The 16,599-nt window shown below is 33.3% G+C and overlaps 1 protein-coding gene across 1 annotated transcript; it reads left to right on the top strand.

The window, feature by feature from the left end:
- Nucleotides 1–3,392: 3,392 nt before the first annotated feature.
- LOC11424027 (tetratricopeptide repeat protein 27 homolog) lies at nucleotides 3,393–15,545 on the top strand. The gene is made up of 20 exons (XM_003602650.4): nucleotides 3,393–3,869; nucleotides 4,480–4,615; nucleotides 4,775–5,088; nucleotides 6,316–6,397; nucleotides 6,474–6,792; nucleotides 8,226–8,284; nucleotides 8,443–8,532; nucleotides 9,324–9,415; nucleotides 9,511–9,609; nucleotides 9,698–9,775; nucleotides 11,300–11,384; nucleotides 11,488–11,546; nucleotides 11,692–11,761; nucleotides 12,247–12,338; nucleotides 12,815–12,877; nucleotides 13,043–13,109; nucleotides 13,723–13,980; nucleotides 14,206–14,328; nucleotides 14,731–14,883; nucleotides 14,977–15,545. Exons 1-20 carry the CDS (start codon nucleotides 3,484–3,486, stop codon nucleotides 15,070–15,072), a joined length of 2,721 nt encoding a protein of 906 aa, XP_003602698.2. The 5' UTR covers nucleotides 3,393–3,483; the 3' UTR covers nucleotides 15,073–15,545.
- Nucleotides 15,546–16,599: the final 1,054 nt, after the last annotated feature.

Below are 16,599 nucleotides of genomic sequence, written 5' to 3'. Positions count from 1 at the left end.
CTTACTCGATCAACTCAATATAAGCATGCTTATACTAACTGATAAGCATTTAAATGTACATGAGATAGTTTTTGTTCCCAATGCAATCTAATTGATAAGAGAGTATAGATAATGGAGTACTTGAGGAAGGTCTCTGTCATGGTTAATATTTGCTTGATGTTGATCGTATTTAACATCATCTAATGGTCAATGTTAGCCATAAATTAAACACACTGCACTTGGTTTAGGAGATCAATGTATTACTTAATTTAACTTATTAATTTAGCATACTAGGATCAGTGAAACAATTATTATGGATAGGTGCTCAATGTATGAGATAAACATACGAATTTCACATTCTTTTATTTTTTTAGGATAAATGTCCATCCTATATGAATCACATATTCAGATACTTCTATGATAGATGATATCTTGGCTGGATTTTGGAAAAAAAATACTTATAGCTAATGCATCAAATTCTTAGACATGATAATCTGATATGTCACGTAATCTATGTATTCCCTAAGAGAGAAAAAAATTCTTCTACTAATAATTGTGTGCTGTCCCTAAGCAACTTTAACTTTTACATTGCACGTGCATTTTTCAAGGAAAGTGGCATAGAAGCCTAAGAAATGATGCTGCACTTGCATTCCTCCTCTCATAAAATGTTGCAGCAAAAGACAGATCTTGATACAACCTTCAACGCCTTATCAAAATATGCTTACTTTTGCGTGTATTATAAGCATTGTCTTAGCAAAACTAATTGCTGCCAAATATCCGTTTTGTTGCTTGAGAAGCTAATGATCATACTCTGTCATTAGCTTTTTGAATTGATCATACTCTATGTACTCCTACTAAGACCAAAGTTTTAATTTGTTTAAACTTCTCATTCACTCACATATATTTAAACTGATAAAAAGTGTCCCCAACCATCTATGGCTCGCGATGCATATTCATCTGCTCTCATATGTACAACAGATATTAGTGTATATAATATAGGCCAAGATAGGTTTATAATTATCTATAACCATGATTATTGCAGCTCATGATTAATATTTATCTATAACCATGCATGCTCTCATCTTCACTTCACCATGATAATAGCGTGCCTTTTTAAATATGGACCACCTTGGCAGCACCCATGATTGATGGATTTACCAAACATGTTTTATTGAAAGAGAAGATTTTATTCTCTCATTTTTTATGTCATGAACATTGCTAAGTATTGGGGGAATTATGCGGTGGACTTTTATATGTTTACATTTTATTTTTTTGGTTCAAGTAATCTAAAGATCAAATAGTGATGGAACTATATGAAGTGTAATCTTCAGTTTTGTTTAACTCTTTTGGTTTGAGCAATTTGAAGATCTCAATTTTGAAGATTAAGTTTTGGTTTTATGTACTTTTGAAGAATGCTGGTTCCAAATGAATTTGTGAATCATGCAATGTACTTTTTTGGCTTATCATTATCAATGATGCAATTTCTGTTTCGTTGTTGATGCAATTTTTGTTTCATTACTAATTTGTTTATGTATGAAAAAAGTTTCTTATTATTATCATTGGTGTTAATTCACTACCTATAGCAAAAAATGTAGTTGTTTAACAAAGCCTGGTGTTCCTATCCAATTCGGCAATATTCCAGCTCATGTAATGCATATCAGTTTGTTGTAACATATGCTATACTTTAGAACAGATTAGGCTCTTATGCTCCTCTTTTGTTAGCATTATTTCTCCTAAATTATTAAAACAAATTATAGAGCTAACTCTATAAAATTTGTATCTGACTTTAGTTAATATCACAAGATTTTTTAATTAAACTAATAGCAGCCCTATCCTATATCTTATTCAAATGAAACACACATATATCCTTGAGAAGTTGTAAATTATGACCGAAGCTTCTAGACATGATAACAACGTGAGGAGAATCTTTAAAAAAACAAAAGCTTAAAAAATTATACGTTTAGCATTAATGAGACCATGTCTTTTATATGAGCAAACTAAACTAATTCACGTCCTTTTTATATATCTAATGTATGACTATGGACAATAAAAGATTTTGCAATCAACCTAGAGCAAACTTATCCTATAGCTTATTCAACGAACCAAATTATACTCATTAGAGTAAAGTGATATTTGTAATCAACCTAGAGTAGACATATCCTATAGCTTATTCAAACAAACAAATTATTCTTATTATGGTTAAATGAGATTTTGTAATCAACTCAGAGCAGACCTATCTTATAGCTTATTCCAACAAGCAAATTATACTCATTATTAGCTATTAAGGTAGGCCCTAATCATTATCAAGGTTTATTTCAAGAGTTGTCTTTGTAAGCTACCTTACTTACTTCATATAGTAGAAATAAAAAGAAAATGAAAAACAATTATATGTTCACGAAAAGGACTAAAGATATTATTGACTTATGATGAGGATTCAGATATAAATATGACGTTTCAAATGTAGTATACAAAGAAGTGTTTTAAAATATCCGTTGATTAATGTTGTTGTTACTGATTATATTGTAATGATGTTTCAAGTGCAATATCTTCTTAACTATTATGTCAATTAACAATGCCTTTTTCATGTATATATAGGGTCTGTTTGGGAAACCAAAAAAAGAGCTTTTAGCTTTTAGCTTATAGCTTATAAACTTGTTTGACAAAAAAAGCTCTGTTTGGTAACACTTTTTCACCATGAGCTTATAGCTTATTTCACGAGCTTATAAGCTATTTTTCAGAAGCTATTCCAAGTAGCGTTTGAGCTTATAGCTTCTCACTTTTTCTTCCAATTTTACCCTTATTATTTCATTTAAATTGTATTTTTATCCATTATAATTTTTATAATAAGCTACGTAATAAAGACTACTATCCCTTTATTCCAATTTTTGTATATATATCAGCTGGCCTTTTTTTTTTTTTTGAAAAAATATATACCTTTGTTTTTTTTTTTACGGAACAAAATACTATTATTCTATTAGTATTACTTTTTTTTTATTTTTTTTGAGGTAAGTAAGTGTTATTTTCTTTATTCTCTGTTATTAGTATTACTTTATTAATGCTACCTTTTTTTTTTTTGAGGTAAATGTTATTTTCTTTATAAAGTAGAAACACCGATAATAAATATAAGATAAAATTTTAGTAAATAAAATTTAATTTAATTTATAATACATAGGATATATTAAATTAATAAATTTAAATTACAAATACTTAAATTAATGATATAATTTTTATTATGAATTAAGAATACCCTTTATGTCATTTTACATTTATCAGTTAGATGAACCGCTATTTTTACCAAACACTTCAATTAACTTATCAGCTAAAAGCTATCAGCTATCCGCTATTTTTATCAAACAGAGCCATAGTGATCTAGCACGGGTTCATGATCTAGTTTTATTAAAAACTTTAGAAACAAACAAAACAAAACCTACGAAAGCAAAACAATGTAAAAGAAAAAACCCTAAACCCTGAAGCAAGAACATAACGTGAGCTTAGCCAGAAAACATGTCAACCTTGGAAGAATCTGACGTTACCGGAATCCGTCGCTACGAGCTCCGTCTCCTCCGTTGCACCCTCACTCCTTCACCGTCTCCGTCTTCAAATTCCGAATCACCCGATGACCTCATCAACAAGCTCTTGAGCTCAATTGAGTGTGGAAACTATGCTGAAGCACTCACCTCCCAATCCAGTAAACTCATCTTCCAGCTTAATCTTGAATCGCCGCCACCAAATTCTTCCGGCGAACGGTTCTACTCCGAGTTTGTGGATCGCGCTGAGTCTTTTATAACAGACGCCACCGTTAGCACAGTTGAACAGACTCGCAGGGCTACTCTTGTGTTGTGTATTGCTGTTGCTGCATTTCTAGGGTTTACTCAATGTAATTTCACTGGGTAATGTTCCTTTTCATCACAAAAGAAACCGTTTTTATTCTTATTTGCTATTTGGGTCCGGTTTGGATAAACAACTTAGGACATGTTTGGATAAATAGCTTATTTGCAACTTATAACACAAGCACCTACCATGGTAAGTTCTTATGTATAAGTTATTTCTACAGCAAGAGGTAAAATAAGTTAAATCTGTATAGGCTATAAGCTGTTTTCATAAGCTATCTTGGAAAACTTATGAAAATAAGCTGAAAGAAGCTTATACTCGTTGTCATTAATTATTCTCACAAGTTCTTCCAAACAGCATCACAAAGCGCCAGTACATAAGCTCAAATAAGTCAATCCAACAGAACCATAATTAGCTGCTTATAGCTTAAGTGCTTATGTATAAACTATTTTTATAACAAGATATAACAAAGTTGATTTTCATGTAAGCTATCCTGGAGAACTCGTGGAAATAAGCTTAAATCTTTTTTATGAAGCTGAAAACAACTTATGAACATGTCATAAACTGTTTCCATAAGATCTCAAAAACATAACCGTTTCATGAGTACGTATGCCAGAGGATAAGCCCAAATAAGCTATTGGTTTATAAATCAGTGGATTGTAATTTCAGGCCTTTGAAGGGGAAGGAGCTACCGAGATTCCCTTTGTCTCTGGTTGAATTAGAATGTGCAGAATGGGATATTTGGGCGCGTAATTATCTAATGGCTGATGGTTCTGACTTGCTTGGAAAGTTCTCGAATCTTCAGGTACTCCATTCGTTAGGCGTTGCATTTAACAGCTCATTATTACTATAATTATATAAAATTAGTTGAAACGAAATCTTTCATAATTTGACTTTGAATTATCAATTGACATTCGATTCAACTCAAGTAACTAATTAGTCTTTTTTTTCTTTCTCTTTCTAGTATATAGTTTTTTCTAAGATGTTGCTTATGAGGATGAAAGATTTATCAGTTGATATTAGAATTAGAAGCCTTACTTGGTGGCTTGGAAGGGTTTTGCTTCTTGAACAGAGAATTTTGGATGAGCGATCTTCTACTCTTTTTGATCTTTTGCATGCTTATATGGGCGAAGCCTTACGACAATTTGGCACTTCAGAAAAAGTTCAAAGTTATTGGGATGTTGGTTTGCGTGATGGAGAGAGCTTGGCCATTGTTTCCTTGCTTCATTTAGAGGTTGGAATTATGGAATATGCATATGGACGAGTTGATCCTTGTAGGTCAGTTCTCTTCGATTTTTATTTTTCCTTTTACTATGACAGATTTTGTTTGTATTATTTTGTTTGCGATGTGAATGGAAGGTATGCTTCATTATGTACCTGTATATAGTTCAATCACCTGGAGAGTATTTTAGTCCATTCTTTGTATGCAAGGTAGTCTGTTTAAAGGAAGCACTTTACATTTAGGCTACACTTGGTTTGTTTAAAAACAAGGGACTAGACAAGAAAATGTTGTCTGTTTTGTGTTTATTTTTAAAATAGCTACAGGATAAATAAACTTTTAATACGGGGTATAGGACAGAACTCTAAAATTTTGTTACTCAACAAATCACGGTTGTCCTAATGACGACACTATAAGTCTTAGTGATGTCTTATCGTTAATATACTTAAAATTATAAACCCACTTTGGTTGGCCTTGTGGTATTCACTTGGGACCTTGGATTATGCTCCTCTTATGGTTCTCAGGTTCGATTCTCCCCAGTGCCAATTTTGGTAGGCTAGTTTGGCTTCTTCTTAAAAAAAAAAAACTTATTGTTGTATTTTGTATCCTGTCTCGTTACCTCTTGGAATTACTATGTTCTTGTTTGGATATTAGCAACATACAAATGACAATATTTGCTTAGTCACATTAATTTGCGAGGTTATTTTTTCTGGTTTGTTTATATGTTCCAACTTCTTTATGCAAGCAATGCTGGAAGTAAATCCTTTTCAGGAAGGATTTAGTAATCTGTTACTGGAATCGAAACCAACTAAAAGCATTCCCTGCGGAAATGGAAAGTTGTTGGGGAAAAAGTTGTGTTTTCCTTTTCATGGTTTTTGGGCTTGCATTACATAAATTGTCATATCTTCCCCTTAATATGTTTACTAGTCTTAAGCAAAAAGTAGTTGACAAACACCAGGTCAAGCACAGCCTGTGTTTGATTAGTTTAACAGTATGCATTGCTTCTTACTTCTCACCGAGAATACTAAGTCGTGACCTGTAACTTAGTATGAATGATAATCCCCGCCCCGCATTTCCTATCCAGTTGTGAGGATTCACCTTGAAGTGTACAAATATATATTGGAAGCATGATGGACTTGGAATTGGTAAAATAACTATGTTATTGATGAAACTAGAAATAAGTTTATAGTAAAATTTTCCTGTAGAATACTATTTAAATGTTGAAATGATGGTTAACTTTGATTTCCCGTGGTGTCCTTTTATGATGAAGTACCTTATTGTATCAGGACACATTTTGAGTCAGCTGAGATGGCAGCTGGGCTTCAGCTTTCAGTTACCGGGGTACTTGGTTTCCGTACCGTACATCAGGTAAACACAGTAAACTGCACCATCAGAAAGTTTCATTCATGGTACTTATCTTTTAATACGTTATTCTTTGACACAGGCTGAACCAAAGGCACAAATGGTACTTGTTACAAACACAAGTTCGTCAAACACTGGGGACAACGGCCCCTTAATGGGAACTGGCATCCAAACATGTGATGACAGCAATGGTCGAAATAATTTGCATCAGCATCAAACCTCTGAAACATCTGACATACTGGTAATACCGAAGTTGTTAGAAAATGCTGATGACTCTAAAACTAGGTCACAAGATGTGGAAAATGGTGCTGTCACTTCCAACATGACAGCAACACAACAGGCTGTAGTTCTAGCATACTGCCTTCTAATCGAGAAGAGTTCCCGACATGATGAATTGCAACGTAAGTTGCCTTTATTATTTGTACATGCATTTACAATATCATTTCTATCATACGTATACTTTCATATAAGAGTCTTGCTAACAAGTTCCCTAAGGGAACATGTTAAGGACGCAAAGATAGAAATTTTATCTTGGAAATTGTGTATTTAATTCTTTGAAGTTTAAAATTGTTCTTTTAAACACAAATTCCAAGATAAAGTTTCTATCTTTGGTTTCTTAACATGTGCCCTTAGGGCACTTGTTACTTGTTAGCCTTTGTCTTCATATAAATAAATTCCTCTTTTAACCTCTTCTAATTTGAAACTACCTTGGATATGGGATAAGGATATGGGATAAAGTGCTGTAATGTTGTTAAAGCTTATTTTTGACGTTCAGATAAACTTGAAGTGAAAGAAAGATAGAAATCGGATCAAATGAATAGAAATGTAGAAATTTTAACTTGGAAATCTTGTATTTAGTTCTTTGAAGTTTAATTTTTTTTTTCTAAACACAAATTCCAAGATAAAGTTTCTATCTTTGGTTTCTTAACATTTTCCCTTAGGGCCCTTGTTAGCATTTGCCTTCATATAAATAAATCATCCCTCTTTCAACCTTCTAATTTGAAACTACCTCGGCTATGGGATTAAGTGTCGTTAAAGCCTATTTTTTATGTTCAGATAAACTTGAAGTGAGGGAAAGATAGAAATCGGATCAAATGAATAGATATTTTGGTTTGTCTTTACTCAATAGTTGCATTCCTAGGTTACTTCTGTTGATGTGGAATCGAATATTCTATTAATATTTCTAAACTTGGACAACATTAATATGAAGTAATTATTTTATTAGCAAACCCACTTGGGTTGGTCTGGTGGCTTGGGATCTGGGAGTGTGCTCCTCCTCGAGGTCTCAGGTTCGATTATCTCCAGTGCCAATTTGGGTGGGTTAATTTAGCTTCTTCACAAAAAAAAAAAAATTTTATTAGCAACATATTCGAAGTTTCAGCGTGTTGATTGCCAAATTTGAAACAACAGAGGGGTGAAATTAGGGTCAACTGCTACAATTTAACCCATTCTTCTGTTAAGCATATGCTGTCTTTATATTTTTGAGTCTGATGAAAGGAGAGATTTGTCTGAAGGAAAAAAAATTCAATTTCAATAATTTTGTTTGCTTTTCAAAGGTGGTCTGGTGTCTATTTAAATATCCACTTTTGTTTGGAACTTTCAGGATCCATTACTATGTTATCCCTAATTAAGCCATCTCTTTCATAGAATAACCTACATTATGGTCTCTAACGTTTAGTAGTCTGCTTTCCTTTTTTCCCTCCTTTTAGTGCTATTTACATTTCTAAACGAATTCTAAAATCCAAAACCACAAACTTTCCTGAAAAGAGGAGAAAACAAACTGGATGTGTGTTGTAGGTGTTGACTTAATTGCTGGCTCATGACTTGGTTTCAGGATGGGATATGGCTCCTTACATTGAGGCAATTGATTCCCAGCATTACTCTTACTTCATTGTAAGTAGAAAAAAACCTACCACTTATATTTGTTTTAAAATAAGGCTTTTTTCCCGCACCATAGAGCCAACTTTGTTTGTGCTTATGGTGTGCATTTTCCTTTATTCTAGTGTTCCACTTAATCATCTGCATTTTTTAATGTTTTTTTCCTGCTTTAGATACGTAGCTTCTGCGATATCTTGCGTATTAGATGGGAGTCATTGCGCAGTCGAACAAAGGAGCGTGCATTACTGATGATGGATAACTTAGTATGTGTTTCATTTTAGTAACCTGTTAACTTTGTTTGTATTTATAAAACTATATCATTTGTCTGATAATTGATTCTGCTTTTTCCCTATTGCAATGAACAAATTTTATAAATTTTTGTGTCAAAATATTGATGTTGAACTCTCATAGAAAAATATGTTAGAATAATTAATCAAGTACTTAGTGGAGATATTGGAAAGTTGTGACTATTTAGTTTTAACTCCACTAGTCATTGTATTGATTGTGTTGATTAATCTTCCTTATTAATTAGGAGTTAACTAGGAGACTCCTACCTATATGAATGTACATTCTCTTTTCAGTTCTAATAAAAGAAAACTATATCATTTGTCTGATAATTGATTCTGCTTTTTCCCTATTGCAATGAACAAATTTTATAAATTTGTGTCAAAATATTGATGTTGAACTCTCGTAGAAAAAGAAACTAAGCTATCAACTTAAATTAACTTTTTTATGGTTTATACTGGCCAAAATTGGATCACAACCTGTGATTATTACTTCTTGAAGAGTTTAAGAGACTTATAGGATTTATGACATTGCAAGTAAATTGTGCTCAACATACTTCACATTTTATATATTAAAAATAAATAATCACAATTTGATATTTAAAAGGACAATAAATAGAAGCAATGTATGTTTAACATTTAATATTTGTTAAACCTTTGTACCTATAAATAGCACATTGGTTTCAGTTTGGCTGCAATGTGATTGTGAAATGTGAACTGGCTTGATTTATTTATTGCACCTAACATAAATATTATGCATATTTCTGTAGGTGAAGCGTATTTATGAATCTTCTCCAGCAACTGCAGAAAGAATTCCCTTCAGTTGTGGTGTTTACATGGCTAGTATTCCCGCTTTGAGAAAGTATAAACTTTTTCTCTGTAGATGACCCCCTCACCCCAAGTTTTTCTTTTGGAATTTAGCCCATTGACTCTTGTTACTTTATCTTTCAATTTCAGAGAGTACGGGGAACTTTTGGTGCGTTGTGGCTTGATAGGGGAGGCAATAAAGGAGTTTGAAGATTTAGAATTATGGGACAATCTTATACACTGCTACAGGTATGATGTGATATGAAATCAATGAACCAATTTACTCTCTCAATATTCACCCCTTATTGGTTCGTTTGATGTTTGACATGGAAATCAGTCTCTTGGAGAAGAAAGCAACAGCTGTTGAACTCATCAGGAAGCGTCTTTCAGAAAGACCAAATGACCCTAGATTATGGTATGTTACTTGGCTCGTCTTGCTTTTGGTTTTTTTAATTAGGTTGCTGTTGCTCTTGAACAATAGCTAATTAATTAACTACTACGATTATTTCTATGACAAGTTTTACTGTAGTGTGTGTATATAGACACACAGTCCATTCTTGAGTTGAAGTGGGTTGTTGATAGTCTTGCGGGCATTTGGAAGAGTATTTTTAAAGCTTATTTAGGTTTAGCTTATGGCACAAACACTTCAGCAATAAGCTAATGGAAACAGACTTATGCTTATTGAATATTTTCAGCATTTATGATATAAGATCTCATGTGAAAAGCACTTCTTTAAGCTGCTTATTCAAACACGGTATTTTTAGGAATAGCAACTAATGAGTACGGGGACGGACATCCAGATCTTATAGCAACTAAAAGAATATCACAATTATTTTTGTTCCTTCAATTTATGTTTTTATCTGATTCTTCTGGGAGGATAACTCTTTAAAGAATTTACTTTTTGCAGTACATTTGTCACTGTCATTTTAGTGATCACAAGATTCATAACTACACCATGTTACTCATAGGATATAGATTACAGATGACCTGATATTTTGCAAAAAGTTTTAATTGTTAATTAATGGATCATTTTCATTAGCAATATGAGAAAATTGATAATGTTACAAGTGATGTACGATTTGACAGTGCTTTTATATTTTTTAACAATAAAAATGAAGTATTTTGTTGGAGAGATAGGGGAAGTTTATAATGATAGGGGAATAAGATATTCACTAAAGTAGGATAATTAGGTATTTATCTTCCGTGTTTGGCCCAATATCACTTTGTCACTCGTGGACTAAAAAGTGACTGTTAACTTCTGAGAATAGAGGTCTGGAAAATAGTCTGTTTGCTGTTCAATTTTTCCAGAAGAGCAGTGCATAAATAGCTCAAGGTCAGGAAGGGAGGTGTAATATAAGAAGCAGGAAAGGAAAGAAACCAAACAATAATTTTCTATGCACAAGCTACTGAAAGAAATAAATACTTTAAGAAAATTAGTAAAGGATCACAAGATTTAATCCCCTATGCAAGGGTTCCCAATTTATTTCCGAAAAAGATAAATTAATTTTCCAAGAGCTTCCTTTAACTTTGTTGCATTAGCACACATACCCACAAACAGCTTAATAAAATCTCAGTGTTTCTTAATTGTTCAAAATTTTGGAGCACGTTAATTTTGAACAATTTAATAAGAAAACAATGATCACATAAGGGTTGATATAGTGATAGATGACCATCTATAATTTTTAAAAAATACAATGACCGAATTTTGAAAGAGTGCAGACTTGGATTATATTATGTATGCCCTTTCCTTTTTGTTACTCATGGAGATCTTCACTGGGAGTATATGTGGTTATCTGTTTTTTCCTCACTCACTTTGTCATCAATCAAGAACCTACCATGACAGATGAAAGGCCAGCTTACACTATTGAAATTGAAAAATGGAACAGCAAGAATATCATTATTTTGCATAATTTGTTTTCTCGTGTGAATATTATTCTAGGTGCTCCTTGGGTGACATTACCAATAATGATGCATGCTATGAAAAAGCTCTGGAAGTTTCCAACAATAGGTCTGCTAGAGCTAAGGTGTGCCTATTATATGCTTAATCTAATGTACTTTGCTTCTGTCATATTATAAAAAATTTAAATCAACATTTTTTAAACAAATTACATTTTCTCTGGTTCACAGCGCTCTCTGGCCCGCAGTGCATACAATAGAGGAGAATATGAGACATCTAAAGTTTTATGGTGAGCTATGTTGGTCCTGAATGAAGCGTTTCAGTTTCATCATTTTCTTTGTCATCATTATGTTAAAAATGTCTGTTGTTTTGATTGTAACATTGCTATTTGGTTTGATATGTTAACTACAGTAAATTTTGTTTGTTAATTTAAGGGAGTCTGCGATGTCAATGAACTCTATGTTTCCAGATGGTTGGTTTGCATTTGGGGCTGCTGCATTGAAGGTAAATTGTGTAATGTTCTTTAGATTTGCTTATCATCTGTTTGTTTTTTAATCATTAGATATACAATAAAATGTACAATTACTGTACAATTTTTCTCTTGTGGATGTCTAGATACCCAGGACTATCCATTATTAAATTAGTTATTACTGCTGTTGACGCGGTGACAGTATTTTAGTATTAGGCCTACAGCCTACTCTGGTGAATTGGACTGTAGTTGCATGTGAAGGACTATGATCAGAAAATATTAAGCGCAGATGGTTTATTTCAGGGAGTCACCACTGTGACATGCATAGATTACCACTTATGTTACAGTTGTCTATGCAGATTGATATATATGTTGCATCACCTGATTGGTTCGTCAGGATGGGCACAGAATTACAAATTTCCATGTTTTGATGCTGTCTAATGTAGATTTGCTCCCCTTGTTTTCTATTTCTTACTTTTGTTTTCTAGAGTACTTCAAACTAACCATAGAATTTCAACAGGCACGGGATGTTGAAAAGGCTCTAGATGCATTTACTCGTGCTGTTCAGCTCGATCCTGACAATGGGGAAGCTTGGAATAACATAGCTTGCTTGTATGTTGTTCTTGCTTTCTTCTAATATTCAAAAATAGTTTTGCGTGTGTTTACACTATTTTAGTTTTTGTTTCTTTCTGCAAAGCCTCGTCTGTAATTATTTAAAAGCATAAATTTTTGGGCGTCGGAAATTGGGATACATAATAAGGAGAAAATCAGGGCCCTCTTAAATTTCACCTAATTCACTTCCTGTTGGGTTTTAAGTTGAGATCTCCAGCTTGGAGTATTCGATGCTTTATCATTTTGGATTATCCATAGGGACACAAATATCCTATAGAAACTGCATCGGAACCCTTTTACCTTGGTATCACAACTGTGAGCTCAGTAATACAACGCAATATATTCCCAGTCCATATAATGATAATAGTAAAATAAAATCTTTATCAAGTAATAATAATGATATGAAAAAACAGTTGTGGTTTATTAAATTTTTCCTTATTGCCTGTACTAATGATATGTTTAATCTAACATTGCAGGCATTTAATCAAGAAAAAGAGCAAGGAGGCCTTTATTGCATTTAAAGAAGCCTTGAAGTTCAAGTTTAGTATTTATTCTTCTTAGTAAACTTCCTCTATGTCACATGAATATCGGCCTTTATATGCATGCTGAAATGTCCACCTACTGTGATACATGTGTTTTAGTTCATAATCATTATGAATTTAGCCATCTAGGATACACATTAACACCATGATGATTTGTAACAGACGAAACAGCTGGCAACTCTGGGAGAATTACAGCCATGTTGCTGTTGACGTTGGCAATATCAGTCAGGTATGTGATTTATTTTATTTTATATTGTTGGTCAAAATGACTCTTAACACATGATGGAATATTGTTTTTGCAGTTTCATTGCATGTTTTATGCCTTGTATGCCATCACTGCAAGGCTATGTTTGGATTGAAATGAAATATGATGATATCAATTATCATTGTCTTGTTTAAAATATGATGGAATGTACTTAATTTTGCGTTATGGTATGGAATCAACTTAATTTTCAAACGTTTCCTTATTGTTATGACAATTTTATTGGGTCACCCTTCTATGATATGTGATAAGCACCCAAGCACTTGAGGAACCCTCCCTTAAAAGCTAGCTATCAAGGGGAATGACCAAGCCCCTTAAATACTCCATGGAGCATCCAATACTACTCTATGTGGAACTTAGGCACCCCATGATATTCAAGTCGCTGTCATAAAATTGTGAATTGGACAATTGGGTAAAGAAGAGAGACAATAAAGGCGGGGGTTGGTCCATTAAAGATTTAGCAATTTTAAAAAATTAAAAATTAAAATGATATTAAATGTAGGCTTCGTGCATTAAAAAAACTTTACTTGAAGCACTTGTTGATTCTTCATTGCTCATCTAGTTTGATAAATTCTTTTAGGCACTGGAAGCCGCTCAGATGGTGTTGGACATTACTAAAAATAAAAGAGTAGACACAGTTTTATTGGAAAGAATCACAAATGAGGTGGAAAAGCGGCATTCTACAAGTAATTATGTGCCTCCTGTGACAACTGATAATAAGCCTAATACAGATCAGTTCTGCATTGTTGATTCTGGATCAGAACATCAAGAGCAAGTATCTGGAAGATCGCGTGAAACTGAACAATTAATGTTGTCGCTTGGAAATGTTTTACAGCAGGTACACAATTCTATCAAGATTATTTTTTGTAGATTCCTTCTACTTAGTGAAGTGGTTAATGAACACTTCCCAGTTCCCACTCCATCCCAATGCCCTGGTGGTGTGTTGTAAGTGCCACAGCTAGTGCAACTCAATAATCTTTGCTTGTTAAATAAAGGTCTTGCAAAAAATAAGTGGTACGTGCAAATTTACGAGGCCCTATTTATTATTATTTTGCTGATACAGATAGTTAAAAACGGGAGTGGATATGGACCTGAAATCTGGGGTTTATATGCTAAATGGCACAGAATTAAGGGAGATCTCATTATGTGTTCTGAAGCCCTTTTGAAGCAAGTTCGATCCTTCCAGGTATGTCCCTTAAGGTCAAAGTACATATCAGATATCTTTTTTATCCAAAAGATATAGCATAATTTCTGTGCAGTTGCATTGCATCCCTATCACCACACATTTGCAAAATAAGCATTACATGCAGTGTTTGTTGGAAAAGGTTTATTGTTCAATAACATGTTTTTGGCTAGTGTGAACAACCAGTCTAAAGTAGCTTGTGCACAATAAACCATCCACCATTAACATTAACATTAGGAACACTGCAATGTTTCTCTTTTGATTGTCGAAAGCGTTTATTTCCCTACCTTTGTATTTTTAATTAGAAGTATCTTTGATCTCTTGTTTTTTGACTTATTTTCGAGCTCTCTGAAATTTCTCCTGCATCTGTTGTCTTAATATAATTGTCCAATTATATTCTTTCAGGGTTCTGATACTTGGAATGACCGAGATCGCTTCCAAAAGTTTGCAAAAGCATCTTTAGAACTTTGCAAGGTGTACATGGAAATATCGACATCAACTGGCAGTATCAAGGAATTGTTTACCGCTGAGATGCACTTGAAGAACATTTGCAGACAGGCAAGATATTTGTTTTAAGGTTTCTAATGTTTGAGAGTTGAAGAAGTCAGCAGCATAGTTAACGTTTTTCTAATTTATTACTTGTTTTCTCAGGCTCAGAGCTTCTCTGACACAGAAGAATTCAAGGATATTCAGGCTTGCCTTGATGAAGTGAAAATTAAACTCCAATCAAATTCAATGCCTAGCTAAAATCTTGTTAAAGGTATTATGCAATATGTTTGTGAAACCGAAGTTTTGAGCTGAAATCAGCATACTGAATCTGATTATCCCACTGAAGACTGAACTTGTTGTGGTGTATGCCTCATCCTGAAGTCATCATAGTGAGTCCAACCAAGTTTTGACCTGGAGTGTTAAGAATGGCTATGCAACTCCCTGATTTCCGTCGATGGACATCTAAAGGTTGCCTTTCAAAATGGACCGGCTTTGTATCACTATCGTTTATTATGTATTCTATATACCGGCTTTGTATCACTGTCGTTTATTTTGCATTCTATATAACAAATAGCTGCCCATATCCATCCCTCCGCGGGCCAAAATGATGCAGTATTGTAGTGATTTGATTTGGCTTTCCCATTTAGAATTATTGTGAAATAAAATTGTGCAACAGTTTAAATTGAAGAGTTTTTTTACGGGCAAATGTTAATGTGTTAGTTATTAGGTTAGTGTTTTTCTCCTTCTAATTTAACCTTTAACCCAGTTAAGACCCCCTTTAAATTAAATAGTTTAATAGCCTACATTATTTATGTAAATTTGTTTTTTTTCTCTTTCCGTTAACGTCCAATAGAAGTCCTCCATTTTTGTCATACTATTAATTTAAAAATGCAATTCAAAAAATGGGGTGATTCGAGAGGTCAGTGTAACAATACTATAAACCAGTATACTACATTTTCACATGGTAGTTATCTTATTACCTCAAAAAAATAAATAAAGTGGGGGAATGGACATTCCTTTGAGAGTTTTGAAGTCAGTGTTTTGCGCTTAAATCCTTCAATTATTTCTCTTGCATAATTTGGCTCGCCTGATGTTTTATAACAAGAGAGACACTCTTTTCAACACTTTCTTTTATTATATAAAATTAATGTACGTTCCACCACTTTAAGTATAACACATTTCTAAAGTGTGGCACCCACCTTGACTTAAGCCAATAAGAGTGTTAAATAATGTGTTGAAAAGAGTGTTGATAGCACTACTCGGTATAGCTAGTTTGTGATTTAGATCCTATTGAGGAATAGCCTCGTTGTCATTAACTATTTCTAGTACAAGATTAAAATTCGGTTAATCTGTTTCACCATCAAAAACATTTTTTTACACGTTCCTTTTAGAACAATGGACTACTAATGGCGATAATTCAATAAATTTGAATGTTTTGTCTTCAACAATAAAACTAGGGAGTAATGGACTACTAATGGTCTGTAACTAAACATATCTTAATCATAGAAGACAATCAATTCAACTCCAATCAAATTTGTTTTATCAAATTTTTGAATCATTTCAATTTGCACAAGAGTTGGTTAGTAGTGCTAAATGTTCTGTCTGGTGACAAACGTCTAAATTAAAGTGATTTGATGACTTGTTTTCTCTCTCAAGAATTCATCCAAAAGCGATTTCTACACAAGTGAAAATGGTGACAACATCAATCTCTAACGCCCAATTTGTTAGGCAAATTTTCTGAAACAACCACCACTAAAAAAAACATAACGGATCTCACTGGCCAAA

This window comes from Medicago truncatula, chromosome 3 (genome assembly GCF_003473485.1).
Source record: "Medicago truncatula cultivar Jemalong A17 chromosome 3, MtrunA17r5.0-ANR, whole genome shotgun sequence".
NCBI lineage: Eukaryota > Viridiplantae > Streptophyta > Magnoliopsida > Fabales > Fabaceae > Medicago > Medicago truncatula.
Note: the sequence above shows the minus strand (reverse complement) of the source record. Positions and strands in the feature narration are given on the sequence as shown.